At 43.3% G+C, this 26260-nt stretch overlaps 1 protein-coding gene across 6 annotated transcripts in view; it reads left to right on the forward strand.

The window, feature by feature from the left end:
• Positions 1 to 26260, forward strand: part of Kif16b (kinesin family member 16B) — a 284108-nt gene that overhangs the window by 21488 nt on the left and 236360 nt on the right. For 4 of the 6 annotated variants that reach the window (XM_055602579.1, XM_055602581.1, XM_055602580.1 and 1 more), the window contains exons 1-6: positions 912 to 1030; positions 9375 to 9444; positions 12460 to 12573; positions 18923 to 19039; positions 21527 to 21624; positions 22312 to 22421. In XM_055602579.1, coding sequence (XP_055458554.1) covers positions 927 to 1030; positions 9375 to 9444; positions 12460 to 12573; positions 18923 to 19039; positions 21527 to 21624; positions 22312 to 22421 — 613 coding nt within the window. In that variant the 5' untranslated portion in view covers positions 912 to 926. Of the gene's footprint in view, positions 1 to 911; positions 1031 to 9374; positions 9445 to 12459; positions 12574 to 18922; positions 19040 to 21526; positions 21625 to 22311; positions 22422 to 26260 lie in introns of those variants that run through there. The other 2 variants (XM_055602578.1, XM_055602577.1) reach the window with 1 other exon arrangement.

The following is a 26260-nucleotide window of genomic DNA, read 5'->3' on the forward strand; positions in this document are numbered from 1 at the left end:
CAGCAGCTGCACGGGGGGCAGCCCAGGCTTGGTCTCTGCAGCAGCTGTACATGGGGGCAGCTCAGGCTTGGTCTCTGTGCCCCAGCTCCTCTAGTGTCCGGCGCCCTTCTCTCTTTTCTCCTGTTTTTACCCTGAGGGAGTGCACTGAGGAATGGAGCCTTGCTAGCATCCCTCAGATTGGCTGCTTCTCTGGGATCCCAACCTGTTGCGGAGAACAGTTGGCTTTTAGCCTAATTGTGGGTTTCTGATGCCCTCCCAAGTCAGGCAGGGAGATAAAAGTCTCAGCCTTTACAGCTTGACCTGCTGTGGCACCGCAGCTGTGAAGCTTACTGCCTGTGACGTTCGTGATGCTGTGACAGTGGCTTTGTCCACTCTTGCAGGGGTGGCCGGCGGGTCAGGAGGGAGGTGCTGCTGTCCCTTACTGCTGCCATCTGAGGCTGGCATTAGGGTGCAGCGACTTAGCTGACTGTTGTGTGATGAGGTGGATCCTGAGAATCAAGTAGGAATCAGGGTGAGCACCTGAAAATTCCACTTTCTTCAGCATTTTCTCAAGTTGAGCTGAAGCTTTTCTTTTGTTTTTGTTTTTTTTTTTTATATCTCTTATTTACTTATTTACTTATTTATTTACTTATTTATTTGAGAGAGTCTCAAACTGTTGCCAGGCTGACCTCCAGTTCACATCTTCCTGCCTCAGCCTCCTGTGCTCTTGGATCACAGGCATGCATTGCCACACTGGGCTTGGTTTTGATTTTGCAGAGAGCAAGTAAGAGCCACCAGCAATTCTGACTGTTCATTGATCTCTCTCACTCTCGCCGAAGTGTTCAGGATCAGCCGATAAGCAGGAGCAGCGTAAGAAGAGGGAGCTGTAGGGACGCTGGCTCAAGATCCCCGAGTTCGGTTCTAGACTCTGATGTCAGGAGGCTGGCATGTATTCCTGGAGCCCTTTCCTCTGGTATCCAGGAAGTCTGCTCACCCACATTCCTGGCTGTGTCTGTCAGTGTGGCCGATCTTGTGGCGTGCAGTCTGGTGGGTGAGTCTGTGCTGTTATGGGGAGTTCTTTGGGCAGTGATACGTGGAAGCTATTTGAGTATCTGAAATTCAGCATGGTCAGACAACACATTTTATTTGGAGCTCTCACTTAAAAAGGAGACACAGCTGTGTAGAGGCAGGTAACTGAGAGTGTTGTTTTGCATAGTAGAAGCACACAAAGGGTGGAGAAGGGCAGAGGCCAATCTAGACTGCACCAGAAGGTGCACTAGGGCATAGGAACGTGTGGATTGCAGGGCGAGCCATTGTCCTCTGTGTGGCCAGGTGCCAGGAGAGGAGGCTGAGTCAGCCCTGAACGTGTCTGGAAGTAGTAGGAAGCGCACAGTGTTTTGAAACAGGGGCTGCTGTCTTTTAATTAACTACATTGATTTTAATTATGGAAGTCATATCAAATCATGCTAAAACAATTCCAGTGAAATGTTTAAGTTCATTTTCTTGTCCCTTGAGGCCCTGCTTATTCTCTTTCCAAAGGTCCCAGGCAAACAGCTTTCTGCCTGTTCTGTCAGAATGTGGTGTGCGTATGAAAGCATAGCCATACATGCTGTCTTGGCTCTGTTGAAATACGAGCGTGGTGGCCGTTGGCAAGCTGTTTTGTTGCTTGCTCTTTCTGTTAATAACAGTGCCCCCTGGGCTTCTTTCTATTATATTATAAATGGAGCTTATATATTCTTTTAAAAAATACATTTTAAAATTTGTTGCTGTTGAGTATCCTGCAACTAAAATGAAGGCAGTGAAATACTGGTTTATACCATGAGACTTAGCGAGGCGAAACAGGAGGGTTTCACTTTGGTTTAGAATAAACTAGTAAGGGTCATCCGAGGGAGGGGCTCAGTTTGAAAGCTTCATCATCCTTTTGTCCAACTATGTTATTGAGTGACCAGACACCCTTAGCAGAATGGTTGGAATCAGTTTGAATTGTTGAGCAATTAAAAAATACTAAAAATTATATCTGGATTGCCAGTTTTTTTTTGGGGGGGGTTAATTAACACTTTCTTACTCATGTGTCTGAGAGCTAGCATCTTCTTTCCTTGACTGGATATCTTGAGATTTCCCATTCCTTTCTGGCCTCAGCCCTCCACTATCGATCTATAACTCAGCATACTTGCTCCAGCTGGCTCATTTGTAACATCATATGATCTAGTTTCCAGACCTTTCAGATAAATTACTTATTTATATGAAGGGGCTGTAATTGACTTTTTGGTTGAGAAACCCAATTCACCAGAGTGGCCGGGGAGAGACATAGTTCATTTTGCTCTATTATCAAATCAATGTTCAAATGATATTTTAGGATTATTTATTTTCCTCAATATAAGACAAATGTCAAGATTTATTTCCCATGTTTCTTAAATGTCAGAGGAAATTGACCTGAGGCTGCAGAACTCTCCGTGCCTGGTCTTTGGCAGTGCTAGGTAACAAGTGAGAACCCATGCACTCGGGCCATCTGGTAAAGTGTGCTTGCTTTTGTGCCTGGTGGAGCTGGTGTGCGGCGCAGGAAGCTGGGTTCCTGCTTTTCTGGGCTAGCTGGGGAGATCACATCAGCAGAGAGGAGGCTGTGGGAGTGGGGGGAGCCAAGTAGACTAGACCCCAGGCAAGCTTTGTGTGAGAATTGCAAAGCTGTCAGTTCTGTGGAAAGAGGTGGGCGTCATTGAGTAGGGTGGTGGGAGAGCAGGGTAGGCAGAGGGTGGGCGTCATTGAACAGGCTGTGGTGAGGGCTGTTCATACAGTAATTCGATCAGTTAACCCAGCAGAAAGAACAACTGCCATCAGAACTGCAGGCTCTGGAGGAGCATGCCAACTCTGGCAGCGGGCCTTATGCTGAAGAAGCTCACTGTCTGCTGGAGGACAGCTGAGGAGAGGACAAAAGGCAAAGGGCTCCAGAAAGCTATATGGAGCGAGTATTCAAGAGCCCACCTGGAGGCATGGCAGGCCATTGGCCAACGGGAAGGAATACAGTATTGGAACAGCAGTGTGAGACAGGGCAGTCCATGTAGCCTTCGAGAAACACCAGAGGTGTTTAAAGCTGGGTGCTTCATGGTGAGGTGGCCTTTCAAAAGCTTTGTGGAAGCAGAGAATGGAGGCAGAGAGCAGGAGGAGAGGCCTGGCTTTGAACAGTGGCGATGGGCAGGGAAAAGAGGCCAAGGTCAGCAGATGGTTGAGTGGACAGGACTTGGTAGCTCAGTGGATTAAAGAATTGGGCTAAGATAGATTTTTACATGGCCTCTGAGGAATCCTGACACTTAAGGTTCTGGCGGTGAAGAAAGGACGGTGAGCAAAATCCACCATCTCCAGTAGATGATGGGCATGGAGCAAACTGCCCGGCAAGGTGTGGAGAACAAGGGCACTGGAGACCTCCTCTTCCTGCTCTTCATCTATGAATATTTGCAAGTGTGACAGCTCCCTGGCATGTGTGTGGAACGGAGACAGCCGAGGGTGGCCCCAGCCAGCATGGAGAGTGCACTGATATTTTCAGTCACCAGCATGACGTTTTTTTCTCTGGCCAAAGCGTACTTAGCGAGCATCTTTATTGTAAATACTATAGGATTATTTGTTGTGAAGATGTGTTTTTTTTTTTTTTTCCATACAGTTTCACTCTTGATACTTAGAGAAATAAGTTAGTAGATTCCCGGTAAAACTTCCTCTGTGGATCAGATAGCCCTCTCCTTTATCTTGTGGCCTACAATTATGTTTCAAAATACTCTGGAAATCAATCTGGCGCTTTCTCAGACAACTAGGAATACGCTTCCTCAAGATCCAGCCATACCTCTCCTAGGCATATACCCAAAACAGGCTCAAGTACACAAAAAGGACATTTGCTCAACCATGTTTGTAGCAGCTTTATTTGCAATAGCCAGAAGCTGGAAACAGCCCAGATGCCCCTCAACTGAAGAATGGATGCAGAAACTGTGGTACATCTATACAATGGAGTATTACTCAGCAATGAAAAATAAGGAAATCATGAAATTTGCAGGTAAATGGTGGGACCTGGAAAGGATCATCCTGAGTGAGTTGTCCCAGAAGCAAAAAGACACACACGGAATATACTCACTCATATAAACATACAACATAAAATAAACGCACTAAAATCTGTACATCTAAACAAACTAAGCAAAAGAGAGGACCCCAACTAAAATGCTCAGTCCCCATCCTGAAAGGCAAAGAGGATGGACATGAGAAGAGCTCAAGCTCTTGACTGCAACCCTGCAGTGACAGTGGGAGACAATGTGGGTACAGAAAATGCTAGAAGCTGATGTTTGTCGGGATCTTGGAGTGAGGGAAGCTGGCTGTCACATACTCAGATGGCTTCTTGGGTAAGATCTTGTCATTCCAGTGTTCTTGGTTAGAAGTCTCTGTACCACTTAAGAGCAGAGGGTTAGCTGGCCCACGCTGCCCTGCAGTTTAGAAATAAAACTTTAAAGTCAAAGGACAAGAGTGTAAAAAGCAGATGTTTATTTTAGGAGTTTATTTCCTAATAGTAAATGTAAGAGCAGGATAGCAAGATGTCATAGAGGCTGATGCCAGCTCCGCCTTGCCAGGTTTTACTGCTCATCAGAATTAAGGACAGCTTGCTGTCAGTCAACATGGCACCCCGCTTCGTAGGCCTGAGATAGTGCTCCACACTCCTCTTGTCCTCAGGACTGCCTGTGCTGCTGCCTTCTGGGCACAGTTTGAACAGGGCCTGAGTTGGGAGGCATGGGCTGGGTGTGGGCCGCTGGGGTGTTCTTGTCTGTTGGGGAGGACAGCCATCTGAGACAAGCTCTGGCCTAGAAGGCGACACTGGACATTTGCGCTGTGCCTCTCCCACCACTCCTCAGCTCACCTCTCAGCAGCTCTGGGGCCCTGCTAGATACCCTCCACCAGTGCTCAGGCTCGAGAAACGCTGTTAGGAAGATGCTTCTCTTCCATTGAAGTCGCTCAGTGGCACCTGTTGGTGCTCTTGTAGAGCAGGACCTGGTGTTTCTGTACAACCTCGAAGTACTAATGCATCATGTTTGTTGTGATGCATCAGAAGCGAGCATGTCGAGGACCTTGTCCATTGATCTGAGGTTCTCAGTGGGGATGCAGGAACATGGGGCTTGAGTCAGGGGCCATAGGCAGTGTCAAATACCCTCTCCTTCAAAGGGTGTGAGGACAGCCACACCATATCTAACATTTCCAGAGAGCATTGTTTTATTTACCTGAGCTATGTACTGCAGTAGTTTTAAAATTCGCAAGTCAAGCATAGAGGTGTGTTGAGTTAGAGGCCCTGTGGTTCAGGCAGACATCATGATGGTACTCTGAGTATCTTGACTGAGCTGTCTAGGACAGTCTGCAGTGCTGGTGCATGAAGCATGGGCAGCCCTTGCTGGAGTGGCTATGCTTTTCTTGGCCAAGTGCTTGAAAAGTGTTGAGGAGCCTTCTGCTGTATGGTCATATGACCATGGAGTGACCTAAGACCTGGTGGTATGCCATGGAAGTCTTCTTCAGCCTGGTTTTTGGAAATGCCAAATCTGCTTCTAGGAATCCCCTGCAGGCCTGATGGTATTTACTGAGACAGGATCTTGGAATGCTCATGGCTTTTCTTTGATCCTGAGATGGTAGAAGGTTACCTTCCATTAGTTCCCTACCATCAGATTAAAGTAAATCCCCAGTAATTTTACTTGAATTATTTCAGCTTGTATTATTTTCTAGGGAAAGTTACTTTAAAGTCACTATGGTGCTTTTATTACACCTAAAACATTAGATGTAATCCTTTAATATCAAATGTCTAGTCCATCAATTATTTCTCTTATGTTGTCAATTCTCTTATGTTGTAGTGTGTGTGTGTGTGTGTGTGTGTGTGTGTGTACACGTACGTGCGTGTGTGAGTGCGCATTTGTGCCTATACCTCTGGAGGACAGAAGTTGACATCATGACATCAGGTATATTCCTCAGTTATTCCCTGTATTTTGAGACAGATCTGCTCTGGAACTCCCTGAACTCCCTGGAACTCCACTGCCCTGACTGGCCGGTTTTCTCCTCTCAGTCCTGGGATTACAGCAGTGCCCTGCTTGCTCTGCCCAGCCTTTTACATGCATGCCAGGGATCTGAACCAAAGCCTTGTGCTTGTGCAGCAAGCACTTTGACTGAGGTCTCTCCTAGGTCCAGTGCGCTGTAACTTTTAGAAAAGCTTTTTCCATGTTGAGTGACAACACATGCTGGAGACGTTGTGGAGAAAGGGAATCCTCCTCCACTGCTGGTGGGAACGTAAACTTGTACAACCACTTTGGAAATCAATCTGGCACTTTCTCAGACACTTAGGAATAGAGCTTCCTCAAGATCCAGTTATGCCACTCTTAGGCATATATCCAAAAGAGGCTCAAGTTTACAACAAGGACGTTTGTTCAACCATGTTTGTAGCAGCTATTTGTAATAGCTAGAAGCTGGAAACAACCCAGATGCCCCTCACTTGAGGAATGGATACAGAAATTGTGGTACATTTTCACAATGGAATACTACTCAGCAATGAAAAACAAGGAAATCATGAAATTTGCAGGCAAATGGTGGGATCTAGAAAAGATCATCTTGAGTGAGGTTTCCCAGAAGCACAAAGACACACACAGTATATGCTTACTGATAAGTTGATATTAGATGTATAAGAGTGGTTTTTATTTTTAATTTAGAATTTATGTGCTTGATTGAATATATTCTTATGTTTTGTTGCAGTTATTTTTGTTCAAAAAGTTCAACTTCGGCTAGTGCTAATTTTTTCGGTTGGTGCTTTAAGGGTCTCAACCTGACCCATGGTTTGCGGGTCTTTTTAGGGCCTCTCACAACATGGCGGGTGACCTTCCCAGTCACCAGGGTTCTAAGAGGAGGGGCAAGCATAAGATGAGATCCAGCAAGGTAGACATTACAGTCTGTTGCGATCAGCCCCAGGAGTGTTACTTGGCCTGTCTGTGTTCTAGTCGCTGGAAGTGGCTCACTGAGTTCAGCTTACTGCAAGGGGAGAGGAACCCAGAGGTTGTGAGCACTGGGGAACATCCCTGCTGGTTTTAGAACTTGCCTTCCCACCGTCTTAGTGACCTCCAGTGGCCCTGCTTTCTTGAGTGAGAAGGTTTAGGTATTTAGATTGAGTAATTTCTTTAAGAAGCCCTGAGTTCTTTTAGTGGCAAATGGTATTTACTGGCTACGTTTTGAGTATGTGATTCTGGCTCTTTTCAGTAGGCAGAACTAGGGGGTTATTTGTCCCTATCTGAAATGTCTGGGAACTAGATGGTTTCGGAATTCAGATTGTTTCAGATGTTGGAATGTTAGCATACAAGGAGTGAAATAGCTCAGGGATAGGACCTAACTAATCATGAGTGACACTTAAATGCAGTTTTTTATAATATTTCATGTGCCTCCATTTTCACTGTGACCTGTCATATGAGGTCATGTGTGAAATTGCCACTTGTGGTATCATGTCAGGGTTCTTGAAGCTTTCTAGTTTGGAACATTTTGGATTTTAGATTTTTAGATTAGGAATATACACTCTGGTTTTTTTTTTTTTTTTCATTTGTCTCTCTTGTTCTCTCTCCCCCTCTCACCTTCCCTCAGTCCCTTCCTTAGTCTTTCTTTCATTTAGATAAAGTTCATGCTACAATTTCCCATTCAGAATCCATACCTCATCCGTCTTTTGTTTGTTTGTTTTTTAATCTATAGGCCTGCTGGCAGTAGCTCTGAATGATGCCAGCATAAGTATTCATGAATTATTTCAGAGTGACCACCAAAGATAACTAATCATGTCATATTGCATAGTCAGAATTCTCCATGGCTGATAGAGATGTCCTTCTACTGTGCTGTACAAAGTTTAATTCATTGTTTTCAACTTTCTTTTGAATTTTATATTGTTTAATCAGATTTATTTTTACATGCATTATTTTTTTAAAGATTTATTTATTTTATGTAGGTGAGTGCTCTATCTGCATGTACACCTATATGCCAGAAGAGGGCATCAGATCCCTGTATAGATGGTTGTGAGCCACTATGTGGTTGCTGGGAATTGAACTCAGGACCTATGGAAGAGCAGACAGTGTCCTTGACCCCTGAGCCATCTCTCCCACCCCACATACATCATTTTTTTTAAAGTGGTCTATAAATCAAGTAATATTCAGAAAAATCTTGCTCCTGTATTGCCCCTTCTCTTCCAATTTCTTCTTTCTCCATATGTAGCCTTTTGAAAAAGACTAAGGTTGTCATTTTGTTCTTTACATATAAGCAATATCATCCTATATACATTGTCTTTGAACTTTGGATTTGACTTTGGATTTTGTCTCTACACCTATTATAAATTAAGAATATAATAAACCACAATGTTCTGGGTGCATTTAGCCTACAGAGACTTTCAGCTTGTTACCACAGTATAATATGCAGGGAATACTATAGGGTATATGATTCCGTGGCCATTTGGCATCTGACTCTGCAGCAGCTGCTGCCTGGCATCGCTAGAGAGAAGTGGAGTGCATGGGTCACTAGTCTAGGAGATGTTAAAAATTCAGAATTCAGGTTAGGATTAGTCTGAATGTGTGTTAGTTTTACTCCTGAGTAAGAGATACTGAAGTCAGACCATGAGGGGCCTGTGTGCTTTTTCTGCCTTTCACTCTGCTTAAATCATGTGTCTTGGTGACTGTGTCATAATGCCAGAGAGATAATGTTGTCAGTCCTTTTTGATTGGCATGGCATTCTTTTATGGATAAACAGTCTTCTTCTTCTTCTTCTTCCTCTTTTCTTCTTCTTCAGATGTGATGTCTCCATGTAGCCCAGGGTGGCTTTGAATTCATGGTCTTTCTGCCTCAATCTCCTAAATCCTGGGATTATAGGCCCTTGCTACTTAATATATAGTGCTGTTCTGGAGAATTGAGCTCTTCAGAATTTCACTGCCTCCCTGTTTACTGCTCTGTAAGAGTTCCCAGTGGATTAAGGTGCTGAGAGGAGGGGCAGAACACTGCTGCTCCTGGGAATAGCTACAGTTGTGAGCACCCAAGCTTTTGACTTAGTTTTCATCCAGGATGAGAGAGAGAGGGCTGCCTTTTGCATGATGCTCCGTCCTGCATGGTGCCTGACATTTTCATTGCTGACATGTTGTCTTATAGTTAGAAAAAATTCAGATTTTGACAGCACAGTGACTGGTTAGTCATTGTTTCTGATGATAGCATCTGTGTTATATGTCTTCAGGTTTATAGTTAGCAAGGATTTGGGAGCAGTGTTATCTGGGATTACTTTTCAGATGTCATTTAAAGAAAAGACCCTTGTGTGAAAAGCAAATGAAACAGGTTTGTTTCAAAATAATCTTTTGTCTCCTAACCTATATTGTTTTATTTATGTTGTAGGGAAAAGGACCTGGAGGCCAAGTTTATCATTCAAATGGAGAAAAGCAAAACGACAATCACAAACTTAAAGGCAAGTGATGCCTGGGCCCCGCTGCAGCTCTGAGAGCTCCACACTCACTCTCTGTGAGGCTGGTGCAGATGGATGAGGCCCCTGACCCTTCTGCACCTCCGAGTTAACGCGCTAACTCAGTGCAGTTAGCAGGGTCTGTGTGCTCTCTGCTGAGGCTTAGGCCTGAAGCCGAAGCCTTGCCCTGAGGCTGGTGCCTTTCTCTCTCCGGTTTCATCTGGTCAGACTGAAACTGTTTCTCTGGTCTGTGAAAAAGAACTTGTCATTTCTACCCTGTATTCTAGCCTGATAGTTGCCTGTATTCTGTGAAGTTCTGAACCAATGTTGACCCTAGATTTGTTTGTTTTGAGACAGGATCTCAAATAGCATAGGTTGGACTCAAACGTTGGATGAGTATGACCTTGAACTTCTGATTCTCCTGCCCCATCTCCTCCGTGGTAGCATTGTGTACATGTACCATCAGGCCTGGTTTGTGCTCTGCTGGGGATCAAACCCAGAGCCTCATGTGTGCTAGGCAGGCACTCTACCAGCTGGGCTACAGCCCCAGTTCTTCATTCTGCTTTGTTAATGATAACCCATCATGTATTCTGATCCGTGATGATCTGACAACTATTGTTTTTCATTAACTGAGAAGATGAAAAAGGAAACAATAAAAGCTGCATTACTTTCTGGGAAAAATTAGATGAAAAAACAATTTTTCCAAAATGGTACATTCTTCTTTTTGCCTTTAAAATATACTCTTTATTTCATTAGCATACTGGATAAGGAAGGACCTTGAATGCTTTTTACTCAAGGAGGAAGCAGGGTTATAAAGTAATACTAAGACATCTTGTGCTTTCAGGGCTTAGCACTCTTCAGATCTTAGGGTTGGGCTTCTGAGGCCTGCTGCTCCATGGCCAAGTGTCTGAGGAATAGATTGCTATTAACTCATGGTCCTGGTCAGTGGATACCCTGAGATTACTTTCCGAGTAGTGCAACTTGCTCCCCAGAGACAGGAAAGAATAGTACTGTCTTCCCGGAGGCCTTGCTCTGGAGGCCTTGTGCCTTTGCTTGAGGAGTTAGTTCCCTGCTTTCTCCTTGTACTTACCAAAGAGTTCAGCACAGTCTGCCGTCTGCCCAAGCCTCCCTTCTTTGACCTCTCATCTTCTCAGGCCTCTTCTGGTTTTTCTGTCTCTTGCTAATAGCTACCTTTCCTTTACTTTATGCATCTTTGTGTTCACACTGCTTTGGTTGAATCCTCTTTCGTGTGTGTTACAGGATCTTTATTCCTTGATTACTCTGTTGCCCTTTTTGTTTTATACACAGTTCCTACTTTGATGACTTAGTAACTAGAATAGATGTCAAAATTTTTCTTTAAAATTTACTTTTTACTATTTTACTAATCTTTGTAAATTTATGCATATAACATATTTTGATTATATTCACCATTTGCCCTTCCTTCTCCTAACCCTCCCAGATGCCCTATCTTCTCCATGTCACTTTCTTGTCTGCCTGCTTTCCCAACTTCATATCCTTGTCTGTCTGTCTGTCTGTTTGTCTCTCTGTCTATCTTTAAAATATTATCCTCTGAGTCCAGTCTGTGCTACCTGTATAGTCATGGCTGAGGGACCACTGGAGGATGGTTAATCTACCAGGGGCCACAGCATTACAAAAGGAGACTTTTCCTTCTCCAGTAGCCATCAACTGTTCATAGCTCTTCACGAGCCCCTCCTGCTGGCTGAAATGTTGGCTGGTTTGAGTTTGTGCAGGTCTTGTGCAGGCAGCCATAACTCCTGTGAGTTCATGAGCACAGTGGTCTCTGGTCCTCCTGTCTAGAAGACTGTTTCACTCTAGTCCTCCCTAGACTCTGGCTCTTAAAGTTTTTCTGCGCTGGTTCTGTAATGGTCACTGGATCTCTGGGGATAGCATGTGATATAGATATTCCGTTTTTGGCTAAGTACTCTATAAATACCTTTTTTTCTGCACATTGACCAGTTGTGAATTTCTGTGTTAACCACCATTCATTGAACAAAGAAACTGCTCTGATGAGGTTTGAGAATTGCTCTAATCTGTGGATATAAAGATATACATTTAGAAGATACTTTGATACTATGTGCATTTAGCAAATATAATAGGAATAAATTTACCCCTGGGGCCTGTGAGTATCCTACCCATGGGTTCGTATTCAGATTCATCATAGCGGCCATACATTTCCTTCTGTCAAGTGGACCTCAAAGCCTGTCAGTAGTTGTTTCCTCTATAACATTTGTGCCACTATTGCACCCAGTAGAGATATTCATAGTTTTAATGTACTGTTTTTCCATTGTTAAGGTTTTTTTTTTTTTTAAAGGGAATTATGTAGAAAAGTACACTTTTCATTGAAGCTATTTACGATATGTCCAAGGTATAAGGTTTTGGGAATATCTGGATAGTTTTGGGGTTCAGTTTAAGCTCAGAGCATAGAATATAAGGTGTATGTAAACATCCGTGATAACCTCACACTATGATATATCTCCAGAGAGTTTTCATTCAGAAAAGAGAGAGATAGTTTTTTAGGTGGAGTAACAGGGAAACTTCATGGAAGAGGAGATATCTGACTTGGAGTTTTCATGGGATCACCAAATCACACAGCTCCAGAGGGCACCACCTTTATAGGAATCAGTGTTCAGCACCCCTGAAGTTGTTCAGTGTCCATCTCTGGGGTTACCTACTGGAGGAAACAGTCCGAGTCATGAAGAGAAGCAGACAGAGTGTGGTTGGACATTGTGTTCATGTCAGCTAATTGTATTAGTGAAGACCACAGCTGGCGGTGAGGATACAGACCCTGGACTTATGTTTTATTTACTTATCTTTATTCGATCTTGAGGGAGACCAATAGGAATTAAGTGCTGAGTTCATATATTGCAAATGTTGATCATCTCATGTGTTTTAGTTACAGATTTTGTTTCCTAATTTGGGTCACTTGTCAATCAACTTTACTCTTTATGTTATTATTATCACCTCATTTTCTTCTTATTATTATCAAAATTGTCTTTCCAGATCCCAGAAGGAGGAACTGGGGACTCAGGCAGGGAACGGACCAAGACCTTCACCTATGACTTCTCTTTTTACTCTGCTGACACAAAAAGTCCAGATTATGTTTCACAAGAAATGGTATGGTGTGACATTCTCAAAGTCTGCTTTTGTTGTTGTTTTCTTATCAAGAAAAACAGGATTGCCCTAAGATACTTAAAAGACCCTTACTACTCTTTTTGTTGAATATATATAAAATTAGCCTTTTGTAATTCAACTTTTTGATTATCAGATAGGAATACTCATATAAGCCTGATAATTTAATCTTTTAAATGTTATTTTTTTCACCATTTTAAGTACGATGATTATAACTTAAATGGTTTCAAAACTTGGATATGGGTTTCATCTTGAAGGATTCAAGATGCAGCATTTGGTGTCAGGAGTGTGACCTTGGTATACTTAAGTCTTGGAAATAAACCCCTAAGCCTGAGTCCTGCTGTGATACAGAGCATAGGAAATAAATATCAAACCAAGCCCTGTTTCATCTGTGCATCACTGTATGCTATAGAAAAGATTCCTGAAGGAATGCTTCTGCAGAGTCCACAACCTAGACTGACGTTAGTATTTGTTTAAGAAATAAATGTGTTCCACAGAGATGAGAACAAAACACCTCCAGATGACCTAAAAGACACTGATGATGACATTTCATTCAGAGCAAAAAGACAAGCAATAGTCCTGAATGAGCAAAAGCAGGACGTTGGAGGAGAGCTGGGTGTGCATTAACACAGGTGGAAGAACTCGGGCTTCATTGCTTGCTGGAGTATACGGGCATCATTCCTGGGCCTCTCCCTGTGTTCTCAGTAGCATTTTTACATATCGTAGATACTTGTTTTAGGTCTTCTTATGTTAACATGGATCCTTTTGACCTGGGTTAAAATCCTGAGTATGGGAGCATGAAAATACTAACATGTTCTGCATCCGAGTCAGTGGTATTCCCTGGGAACTTGTTAGAGTGAAGAATCTCAGGATTACCACTACCACCACCCCCCTACCTGCATGTTGGGATTAGGCATGGGCCACCACACCCCATTTGTATACATATACATGTATATACGTGATTTGGCAATATATATTTGGCAAGGCCTGCAGTGATTTGCATGCATTTTGACATTCAAGAAATGTATCTGGTTTAGAAGTGGTTCGTGGAGGAGAGACTGACCTTTTGAGGCAATGTAGATGTTGAAATTGTATCTAGAAGACTCAAACATCAGTAATGGGGAAGGAGGAATTAAAACTGTAGAAAGGGTACCTAGTACGATAGAGGAGTTGGTACAGGAAGAGAAACTGATATTTGAGTTTGCCTTGAATCAGACTTGGTGTTCTGTCATGTTAAATCCTCTGAAGAACCAAATAAGGTGGATTTTAGCTCCGTTTTGCTTTGTCAAGACATTCAGTGAGCTGTAGGAACTGGCTCAGGTTCATATACAGATTGTCTTTCAGTAGTGCCAGAGCTGAGTGTGTGGTGCTGATGTGAGAGGAGGTGGAGAAACCAGTGGAAAGCTTTTGTGTGGGAGAAAGGGAATTATTCCAGCTACCAGGTGCAAAGAGAGGGCAGCCTCCTACCACACACATAAATGAGGAAGGATGGCTGAAAAGAAAGGATGACTTTGGGTTCAAGATGGCTGGTTTGTCTACACTGAAAGTGGAGAGTGTGGCATAGAAGACTGTGGTTGTGAAACCCAGGCTGATGCTGTTACACGTGTGGGAATGATGTGATAGAGACAAGGAAGTTTTGAGGGGAAGCCAGTTTATTATAGTAATCTGCAGAATGCCTTCAGACACAGATGAATGGAAAGCCTCGACGGAGCTTCATTTTAACCTAGTCAATGAATTGTTGGGTTTCCTTGCTTTACTTGAACCCAGGGCTGTGCAGCGGGATGGAGAGCACTGTGTGGCTACAGGATAGGGTGTTTGCTGGGGTTGTGGAAGCAGGTGATGCTTTCTGAGGGAAGTCAGAAGAAATGTAGCCCTCCTCTTTGGAGTTAGACGACAACCTCCCGGGTTTAAGGGCAGATAGAGGCTGTGCAAAGCTTTCTGTCCACAAGGAAAGCACCAGCTTCTGGTGACTGCACAACATCTCTTGTTGGCGTTTCAGGGACTCTTACAGAGAGGAGCCCGGGATTGGTCTGAGGAATTTCCATGCTAAACACACTGCTGTTAACAAGCCATATTAGTAAGCCAGCATAGACACAGGAAAACAGTTGTCTTTAAAATAAGAGGTACTCCCCAGCCGTCAGTTAGCAATCACTAGAAGACTTCAGTATTGAGTGTCTACTCAGCTTTTCAGGCTGCCTGCAATAAGTGGGAGGAGAACAGAGCACTATGGAACCAGCAAAGCACTATCTGGCCTTCTTTCTTTCCTGTTCTGCTCTAATCAGCTGACTGTAAAACCATAGAGAAAATATAGTATGTCCACTACTCTAAAGTTTCATTTGTGTCTAAAAAACCAAACCAAACAATTATTTTAGAATTAGGGAAAAAAAAAAATCAATGAGCAATTTAAACCCACAGTCTTGTAAATTAAAGACCATTAAAGAAGGTCTTAATTTTCTTAATGCTTCAAAACTATAAAGGGAGGCTTTGATCTCATACTACCTGCTTCTTAATTCAGCCCTAGAGAAACTGGAACCCAACAGCCTCCCGGTTGTCCAGCTAGATGGCAGTGTCTTTGTTTCAGCAGTGCCCTCTTGTGGCTGATTCCCCACCAGCGAGGCCCTGGGATATCTTGGCTCACTCTTTTTTCTTTTTTCTTTTTCTTTTTTTAATTCTTTATTAATTACACTTTATTCACTTTGTATCCCCCCTGTGGTTCCCTCCCTCCTCCCATCCCAATCCTTCCCTTCCTCAACCCTCTGCATGCTTGCCCCTCCCCAAGTCCACTGATAGGGGAGGTCTTCTTTTCCTTCCTTCTGATCCTAGTCAATTAGGTCTTATCAGGAGTGGCCTGGTAATGCTGCTCCCCCCTCAGGGGCAGGCCAATCAGTTCATGTCAGAGATAGTCCCTGTTTCTATTACAATGGAACCCACTTAGATACTGAACTGCCATGGGCTACATCTGTGCAGGGGTCTTAGGTTATCTCCATGCATGGTCCTTGGTTGGAATATCAGTCTCAGGAAAGACCCCTGTGCTCAGATTTTTTGATTCTGTTGCTCTCCTTGTGGAGTTCCTGTCCTCTCCAGATCTTACTGTTTTCCACTTATTTCATAAGATTCCCTGCACTCTGCCCAAAGGTTGCCCATTAGTCTTAGCATCTGCGTTGATAGTCTGCAGGGCAGAGCCTTTCAGAGGTCCTCTGTGTCAGGCTCCTGACTTGTTCCCTCTTTTCTCCTTCTTCTGATGTCCATCCTCTTTGCCTTTCTGGGTAGGGATTGAGCATTTTAGCCAGAGTCCTCCCTCTTGATTAGTTTCTTTAGGTGTACAGATTTTAGTAGGTTTATCCTATATTATATGTCTATATGAGTGAGTATATACCATGTGCATCTTTCTGCTTCTGGGCTAGCTCACTCAGGATGATCTTTTCCATATCCCACCATTTACCTGCAAATTTCATGATTTCCTTGTTTTTTTTTTTTTTTTTTATTGCTGAGTAATAAGTTAAACAGCAACAAATCAAGTAATCCAATTAAAAAATGGATTACAGAGCTAAACAGAGAATTCTCAATAGAGGAATATCGAATGGCAGAGAAACACTTAAAGAAATGTTCAACATCCTTAGCCATAAAGGAAATGCAAATCAAAACAACCCTAAGATTTCACCTTACACCCATCAGAATGGCTAAGATCAAAAACTCAAGTGACAACACATGCTGGAGAGGTTGTGGAGAAAGGGGAACTCTCCTCCATTGCTGGTGGGAATGTAAACTTATACAACCACTCTGGAAAGCAATCTGGCGCTTCCTCAGACAACTAGGAATAGCGCTTCCTCAAGATCCAGCTATACCACTCCTAGGCATATGTCCAAAAGATGCTCAAGTACACAGTAAGGACATTTGCTCAACCATGTTTGTAGCAGCCTTATTTGTAATAGCCAGAAGCTGGAAACAGCCCAGATGCCCCTCAGTGGAGTAATGGATACAGAAATTCTGGTACATCTACACATTGGCTCACTCTTGAAATCAGCTTTAAAGTATTTCCGCACATAACAAGGCAGATTGGGGGAACTGTGAGGGGTCTGGTCAGAGTTTGGTGCTAATAGATTCATTAGTCTCTTGAATTTGTCCTCCCTCTTGGTGTAGTAGCAGATACTATTATAGTCTGTGGTGGGATTGTGACAGGGTAGCCTCTGGAGAGGACAGTGCCTATTTCTACATCCCTATATGGGGCTGTGGGTAGGTGGCTTGATTGGTGCTGAGCTATGTTAGACTTGGTGTCACCTCCAGACCTATCTTTTCTAGATCTGTGTGCCTGCTTGTGCTTGCGAGTCTGTCTATCAGGAAGCCACCTCAGTGATCTTTCTACTTGCTAACGAAGTAGTAACACAGGAAGCATGGGTTTTAACCCTAGGAAGGATTTTAATTGTGGAGACCTTTGAGTTTGGTTTAACGATTTAACAGGATTTAGTTTACCTTGATCTGGGCCATAAGAAGTGCTTCTTCTCTATTTTCTGAAATGTCTGTGGAAGACTTTATGTTTCTGCTCCAATCTGAGAGAACTGGAGAAATAGAATTTTTACTTAGAGTTCACATGCAGTGATGAAAGGATCCAAGCTTGTGGTCTGGATCCCTGTATTCCTTGGGGTTCTGGCTTCACAGAAGTGGGGATACATCCTTCCAGCTAGCACCAGGATCTTGAGAATTTAGAGGCTGTGGCCGAAGTCCTGTTATGAGGGTCCAGCTCCAGCTCTGCCACTCACTGGCCAGGGCCTGAGTCCTGACCTTCCCTGTGAGCTTCCTCGTCTGAGGTTGGTGAGCCGCTCCTCTGTGAATCGATACATGAACCTGTGACAGTGCCCAGTAAATGTGAGCTGCTGTCATGGGTGGGTATTAAATAGGTCCTTAGACTTTGACAATGAGATCAGAAAATACAGTGTCTAAGGCTGAAATGGGTACCTGAGAATGAGTGGCTGTAGCTATTTTTTGGTAGAGATTCAGTTGAAATTGTAGTTTTAAAATTTTACTGAGGGGTCTGAAAGAAGTATAAACAGAATGGAGGAAAGAAAGCCCAAGTTTATTTGGCTATCTTTTTGTTACACTGTGGTGTCAGCTGAATTGTCAGTAGGCTTTGCTGTGGTCAGGTGAGCAGTACTCGCTCGGGGAGTTTCCCACTGTACTGAATCCTAGGTTCACAGGGAGAGTCATATTTCACTGGGATGAGTTGCTGGCCTGGGTGCTGGCTCTCTTGAGAGCTCCTCAGGTACTCTCATGGCTAGCATAGCCTAGGATTTGCTGCCCTGGGTAGTTTGGGAGAAATGGCATTCTGGGTGTGCTGATCGTGGCTCAGAGGGTGTCATCGCCGTTGGAGTTCCTACCGTGTGCAGAGGTTATCCCACCCGTTCATCCTTCCCAGCTCTGACCCAAATCTGGTGGTGTTCTTTTTCTGGCCTCTCTCACTGAGGATGTGTCTACTTTCTGTGGCAGAGAGTTTGAGTTGGTCTTGGTGTGCTGGGCTTAGAGGACATGGGACATCAACGAAGCTTTGGCTTATTCCTTTCCAGCTTGTTGTAATAGGGTCACTTTACGCTTTAATCTGTCTCACTTATGGTAGCTGTCTTCCTGGAGCATCTGTGCCTCGTTGTCTTTACCCTGCAAATAGCAGTTACACGATGCATGGGACAGAAGCGTAGGTTGTGGGCGTCCCCCTTCCCACGCGTGATGCTGCCCCTCCGTACCACTCCAAGTATCTGGAGAAGAATCTCAACCGGAGAGTGAATACACTGGGCCCTGTCGCGAGGCGGCCCGGCCACTCTAGTCTCACTGACCCACTCCCATGCTCTGCTACCCCAGGCCCTCTAGAGATTCATCTTGAGGGGTATTGGCCCTGAGAAATGAAGACTTTTATTTGGCGGGATACTGGCAATACTTTCTGGCTACTGTGACCTTTAGGTTTTGAATATTAATTTCTGAAGGCCTTGATAAGATGAATAGCTTTACACCTTATGCAGCTCTGAATTTTAACATCATGTGTTAAAATCTTTCCTTCCAGACACAATTGCCAGTTGGCCTTGTTTACATTTATATTTCAGAAATCATTTGCTAACTTAAGTAGGAAAGAGGATGGCCTTGCTTTTTGCTTGCTTGGGAAGTTTACTTTTGATTAAAAACTGGGGTGCATACATATTCTGTTGTTACAGCTCAGCAGTGATTTATTTTTATGCTGTAATCCTTAAAGATGAAAGTAACATTCATGAATATTGTCAACACTGCAGGGGCTTTTATTAAAATCTATAGTACTTGTATTCTTTGTGTTTATCTCTCTCTCTTTTTCTTTTAGGTTTTCAAAACTCTGGGCACAGATGTTGTGAAATCCGCATTTGAAGGTTATAATGCTTGTGTCTTTGCATATGGGCAAACTGGATCTGGGAAGTCGTACACTATGATGGGGAATTCTGTACGTTGTTTAATTGTTTATGTGTTGTGTGAAAAAGTTTTTTATTATCTTTTTCTGGAATGATAGAATTATCTGCTTGGTCTGCAGCAGCATTTCCTGCTCTGATCTTCCTTTAATAATAAGATAAAACTCAGTAATAAGTTGAACTAAATTTCCTTGGAGAGATTTGAAATTAGAAATAGTTTTACGTTATAAGCACGAATAATGGGTGCAAGTCCCAGTTCGTTTCTGCTTTTAAAGGCACTATAATCTTATCAAGAAAGTAATTTAGTCTTCTTTTATGCCAGCATAACAGTTTGAATAAAATTACCAAAGTCTATTCTTTTTAAAATTATTCAGAACATTTTCCCTAAGAATACTTCAAAAAGGAAACTCTAACTTTTTGATGGAAAGGTGTTATATAAGTCCAGCAAATACATGAGAAAGTTGCCATTACAGAGTCCTTACACTTTATATGGTTATAAACACAACATCTACAGTTTATTAATTAGTCAATGCAGATTAACAGCTACTTAACGTTTATTTGCACCAGAATATAGCGGAGTGAGATGTAAGCATAGGACATCTATGGTATGGACATATGGTACGTACCTGTACTTCTCATTTCTTGAGAGGCTGATGCAAGATGATCACAAGCTTCAGCCTGCCTGCCAGTCAACCTGGGGAGGCCATGTCTCAAAAAGAAAGAAAGAAAAGAAGAACTGGGAATGTGACTCAGCAGTGGTAGAGCTCAAGGCCTCATTGGCTTTCTAATAACACACAAAACAAACAAACAAACAAAACCTACAAAGGGCTTTTTAAGACTTGGACAGTGATGTATATTTGTTTTTGTTTTTTTGTTTTTTTTCATGTGGCAGCAAGAGCTCTGTGCAACACTGCCAAGCCTGAGGAGCGTTGTAGATGTAGACACTGTGAGTAGGTTAGGGCTCCCTGCCAGGGGACACAGTCGTGCCTTCAGTGCTCAAGGTGTGGTGATCCGTGGAAGTATGGCATTGGAGGGGACGTCATCTCATGCCTGGAACCTCCCTTCTCAACCCAGATTTTTTGTTTACATGGGAAGTGCAGCACAGAGCTGTGCCTCAGAGTGCTGGAAGATAGGAAGAGCAAGGGAGAGAGAAAGAGAGCACTCCTCAAATTTTCCATTTTATCTTTTACTGTTACTTTTCCTCTTTGTTTTCCTACTGAACTTTTGAAAACAAAAAAGCTCTAAAAATTTAATTTGCATGTCAGTTCTCTGCCATCTACTTTATATAATACATTTACAAAGCGCTCCTAAATGGTGGGTGCTTTTTCTCTGTCTTCACAGGTAAGTAAGTATGTCTTCAGTATTTACTTATTTAAAGTCAGAATGAAAACTGTGGTGAAAGGCTGTTTTCCTTGGTAACAGTTTACCAACTGAATGGTAGATAATTAAAAGAAAAATTACTTTAAGATAGCAGTGTTGGTTCTTATATGCTTTCAGCTGAGAGTTGAGTTTCCAGGGAGAGCATTTTTCCTGATAGAGAGTATCTTAGTTAGGCTTTCTGTTACGATTAATGTACACCATGACCAAAAGCAAATTGGGGTGAAATTTATTTGGATTATGCTTCCATACCCATAGTCCATCTCTGAAGGAAAATACAAGAACTCAAGACAGGGCAGCAACTTGAAGGCAGGAGCTGATGCAGACCATGGAGGTTTGTTGCTTACTGGCTTGCTCATCATGGTTTGCTCAGCGTACTGTCTTAAAAACCTAGAATTACCAGCCCAGGAGTGTCCCCACCCATAAAAGAGTGGGCCTCCCCCATCAATCACTAATTAAGTAAATGCTTTTGTCTGCTTAGAGCATGATTTTCTGAAGGCATTTTCTCCAGTGAGATTCCCTCCTCTCAGATGACTTTAGATTGTGTCAAGTTGACATAAAATTAGCTATTAGTCTACAGAGTGTGGCTCACAGGCTTGTTCATGCATACTAACTATGCTTAGTGATAAGGTGGATTTGCCCTTTGTAAGGGAACTCATACAGGGTTTGCTACACCAAAGAAAGGCTGTCTTCCATCGTTTAATATGCTTCTGCCACCTATGTTCTAGGATGGCTATCTAAGCAACTGGAATCAAAAAAGGCTTTTCTTCTTTTTTTTTTTTTTTTTGTTTATTTTCTGCCTGTTAGTATTATGCTTGCGTTGTCATTGTGCTAGATATTTTTAACATTTATTCTACATTATAAACCATCTTCTTTGATAGAGAATAGTCTCCTTATCTTCACAAGCCATTGTTAGTTGGTTTAATATCTGATAAACATTTATCATATACATCCTAGCATTTAGAAGTTAGAAGGCATTATCCTTTTATATCTGAGAGACAGAAGTAGTTGTGTAGAAGCACTTGGAAGGTCTAGGCTTGGCACCAGGCCCCTGGAGCCCAAGTCCATGTCAGTAAAATGCAAATTCATTGTCTGTATGCTTCTAGTTTGAGTGATGGCCTTGGCACCCTTCTTCTCCATTTCAGGGCGATTCGGGATTAATACCTCGGATCTGTGAAGCACTCTTCAGTCGAATCAATGAGACCACTAGATGGGATGAAGCCTCTTTCAGGACAGAAGTCAGGTAGGACCGTGACCTGAGGTGTAAAGCTGTGTGTGTGGGGGGTGGGGGGACCCAGGCTGTTGACTTGCACAGAGTTCTGGGAGAGAGGAGGATAAGGATGCTGATTGTTGAGGAATGAGCCTGCCCGTTCCTTACCAGAACTCAGTGTTAGTTAGGAATAAAAGGGAAACTGTGAGGGAACAGTTTGGGTGTGAAAAAGCATAGCTTGATGGGAAGCTTTAGTATTCTATTTTTATCTCAAATGGAGTGAGCCGTTGACTACCATGAGCGTATGCAGTTAGGTTCAGTCTCCTGACTGAGGAAAGTGTGACTACTCATCATAGTAGGATCCTGTCAGTCTGCCCTTCACATCATTCTGGGGGCACCGAGCACTTTTTCCTCTCTGTCACTGTGTCAGGAGCTGGTCCTCAAGGCTCTTGAGCAGAGCTGTGTTGACCTGTGCCATTCAGAGCCACTTGTCCCCGTAGTGGCTGTGACTCTGGGCAAGTTACTTGAAGCACAGCAGTCTTCTCGTGCATCTGTGAAGTGGATAATGAATGTCCTTTGGCCATGGCAAGGGCTCAGTGAAGGACCCTGTAAAGCACACAGCACAGGTGTGTGTGGCTGCTGTGCTGTGGGTGCTGTGCTGGTTATTGTCAATGTCTTTAAAAACATGGTTTCTAACACTCAGCTATGTAAACTTTTTAGCTACTTAGAAATTTATAATGAACGTGTGAGAGACCTGCTCAGGCGGAAGTCATCTAAGACCTTCAATTTAAGAGTCCGTGAGCACCCCAAAGAAGGACCTTATGTTGAAGGTAAGAAGGAACTGTCTTGTCTTCATATGCTCATTCCCTGTTCTTCCTTGGGATTGGTATAAAAAACACAAAAATATGGTGATGGTAAGAATTTAGAAGTTGTTTACTTTTGGAACATTATTACAGTAGGAGTGACAGGAGCTGCACTTGCTAGTGTTCACTTTAAAAGTCTGCATTTCACTTGGTATTCACTAGGTATTTTGTCAGGCTTACCTATCATTTCCTGTGGCTTTAAGAACCCTCTGGAAATGTATTTTCTCATCGTCTCCAACAAGATGATCAGGTCCTGCGCTGCAGTGCTGGTGCCTCAGTGGTGCTTCTATGTCCTAGCAGACTTTCACTGACCCTCATAGGTGGTGGCTGGAAGGAGGTGGTCTCCCACGCCTTGTTTCTAAGAAGGTTCCCAGAGGCATTTCCCCCTGGTTCTTGGCATCTCTGTTGTGATAGGATAACTCGTGGCTGGTCACCCACCTCCTCAGTATGAGGAGGGGGTCTAGTGGACAGTGAATGAATTCACCCTTTCAACTACATCAGGAAAAGTACTTTATCAAGTGTAGTGCAGGCTAAGCAAAAGCTGGAGAGTCACATCAGTGTGCTGTGGAGGTCTCTTTCCAGTTACAAGTACTTTCATCGTTGGGCTGGGTTTCTTTGTGTGCACTCTCCTGGCATGCGTGCTGCCCCATGAGAAGAAATACAGTCCAGACTGGCTTCAGTACAGTTGCAAGAGGTTAGCATGAGCCTCTGTGCAGACAGCTTTCAGTTGTATATCTTACACCATGCAATTAACAGCTGTGCAAGCCAGGGCCATGCAGTAAAGGGCAGTTATGGTCAAAGGATCTAGGGACCATTTCTGGGCTGCAGCTTCATGGTGCTTAATTACAACATTGTGATGTGAGTCCTTTGGGACTCCTGAGTCATGATTGTGAAAATTCATTAATTTATAGTCTCTTACTCATGGCCTTCCCCCACATACACACACTAGCTGAGGGCACAGTGGGAGGGTGTTGCATGTGGTATGGTATTTACAACTAGGCTGTGATAGTTCATCTTGTTGTCACCTCCGTGGGATCTTTGCATTACCAGTGGGAAGAAGTCTCTGAGCATGTCTGTGAGGAGTTGCTAGATTACTTTAGCGGAGATGGGACAACTTCACCCTAACTGTGGGCAGCACCACTCCATGGTCTGGGGCCCCAGACTGAAGAAGGCTGAGCATAGCATTTACAGCTTTCTGCTTCCTGATATGGACACACTGTGGCTAGTGGCTAAGTACTTCCTAGTTCTTCCGCTATACCTTCTCCACGGTGATTGACCGTCCCCGTTTAACCGTGAGCCAAAATAAACCTTTTCCTACATTCAGTTGTTTTATTAGGTATTTTTACCAGAGCTTTGAGAGAAGTAACTAATCCACTGGGTTTCCGGTCACACTTGTGAGGAGGTTGATTTTGCTCTCTTTAAGGGACCTGTACTGCTGGGAGAGTGGCTGTAGGTTTGCTGAAGGAAATGTGTTTTCTTATGGCATTGTTCATGACATGTATGTCCTTCCTGTCAAGAATGGAACTGGGCATTGGTTTGAAGATTTACCTCTGTTTTTTTTGTTTTTTTTTTTTTTTTTTTGCCTTTTAAACTTTTTTTTTTTAATTTTATTTTTTTCTTATCAGTTACATTTTATTAACTCTGTATCCCAGCCGTATCCCGCTCCCTCATTCCCTCCCAATCCCACCCTCCCTCCCTCATCTCCACCGTGCCCCTTTCCAAGTCCACTGATGGGGGGACCTCCTCCCCATTCATCCGGTCCTGTTTTATCAGGTATCTTCAGGACTGGCTGCAAAGCCCTCCTCTGTGGCCTAACAGGACTGCTCCTCCCTTGGGGGGTGGGGAGGTCAAAGAGCCAGTCATTGAGTTCCTGTTAGAAATAGTCCTTGTTCCCCTCACTATGGGAAACCAATTGGTTACTGAGCTACCACAGGCTACATCTGAGCAGAGGTTCTAGGTTATATCCATACATGGTCCTTGGTTGAATGTCAGTCTCTGAAAAGACCCTGTGCCCAGATATATTTGGTCCTTGTGGACCTCCTATCCTTTCCCCATCATACTAACTTCCCTTCTTTCCTATGATTCCCTGTACTCTGCCAAAGGTTTGGTCATGAGTCTTTGTATCTGCTTTGAAAAGATTTACCTCTTAGTTCCCTTTTTTTTTTTGTTTTATCTTGTTGCCAATAGTATCCCATCTCTATTTTCTTACATTCCCATTTGCATTTGTGCCCTATCTCCCCAGAGAAAGGTGAGCAGCTACGTGTGTGTGCGTGTGTGTATGTGTGTGTGTATGCGTTGTGTGTATGTGTAGGTGTGGGTGTTATGGAATACCTATTACTTTCAGTCTAACATGGACCTTTATCTTTTTCTTTTAATTGTTATAGCAGATGTTAAAGCATATAAAAGTGATATATGAAGAGACAAAATAATTAAACAGAGTAAAAACATCTGGATATTGACCTCTCTACTTGTGATCCTTATAAACAATGGATTATTCAAACATTGGAGAGTATGGATTATAGATTATATGAGAAAAAAATAAAGTGTCATCACTTAATTTTTAGATCAAAATATTTGAAAAAGAGGTCAAGGATTTACATGTGAGATATGAAATGCTGACATCACAAGGAACCATGGGTTATTTTTTTCACAATGTTAGAAGAAGGAAGGCTTTTTAAAAATTTGACTTAGAGGAAAAAAATAACTTTCTCCTCATAGTGCTAGGAATCAGACCCAAGGTCTCCTTTGAGCGTGCCAGGCAAGTGCCCTACAGCAGTGGGCTGTATCACCACCCCGAGCTACTGATGGCTCTGAAGTGGGAGAAAAGTGCCCAGCTTGTTCATCATAAGAAAAAAGCAGAAAGAGCCCTTCCACCCTCTGGGTGGGGAGAGAGGGTGCTGGGAGGGAAAAGGGGGTGAGCGTGCCTCCCATCCTCACGGCTGCTGGGAACTGCGCTCTGTGGAGGAGAGCTCTGCAGCAGAGTCAGCAGTCCAGCGTCCTTTGATCTAGCAGTTCTGCCTCCAAGAAGTTATTTCATAGCCATGTTCTCATACATTGAGAGACTGATGCACGAACTATTCTAACAGCCCTTACTTGTATTTGGAAGTAAAATAAAATAAAAACAAGCTCTGTAGTTAAATTGTTTGTTGTTTTGATATAGTCATTTCTCCGCAGCCTTAAAAATAAATACCAGGTCACCCTAACTATGTACTTAAATGGAAAGCCGGATGTGGAACAGTTTTCGTGACATGCTACTTTAAGAGTCATTTTATCCTGGTATGTGGGATTGTGATCAAAGGGCCTCGAGTGTACCACCCAAAATGCTGCCAAGTGCGTGGAAGGGAAGGAGTGGAGGCTTCATATGCATGTGATTGTTTCCTGAAGGGGATGGGGGCTGGTCACTCTGCTTGCCTGGCAGAGGGGAAGGACACTTTGCTCTAGGGAAAAACGGAGGAGCCCTGTAAACTTTTAACTCTGTGAGCTACTTACCCTTCAAGAAAAAAAAGAGACAGTAAAAATAGTTTAGTGTTTAAACATGTTTTTAGGTTTTGCATGAGGGTAGGGCTTATATGAGGTTTTTCCTAAGCGTGGGGCTTTTATATTCTTCCTTGTGCCATGACTGCTTCTAAGTGATGGCTGTTAATAGCTGACTTTTAGCCAAGGCACTCTGTGTGATGCAGTGTGGTGGGCATTTAGATTAGGTGCTGAGGCCCGTGGAGGCCACACAGCTTGTCCCGCCCCCAGCTGCAGCACAGACCACCACTCTGAAGACATGGGTGTGTGTGTGTGTGTGTGTGTGTGTGTGT

Source organism: Psammomys obesus, unplaced genomic scaffold (assembly GCF_907164565.1).
Source record: "Psammomys obesus unplaced genomic scaffold, mPsaObe1.curated_primary_1811, whole genome shotgun sequence".
NCBI classification, from domain to species: domain Eukaryota; kingdom Metazoa; phylum Chordata; class Mammalia; order Rodentia; family Muridae; genus Psammomys; species Psammomys obesus.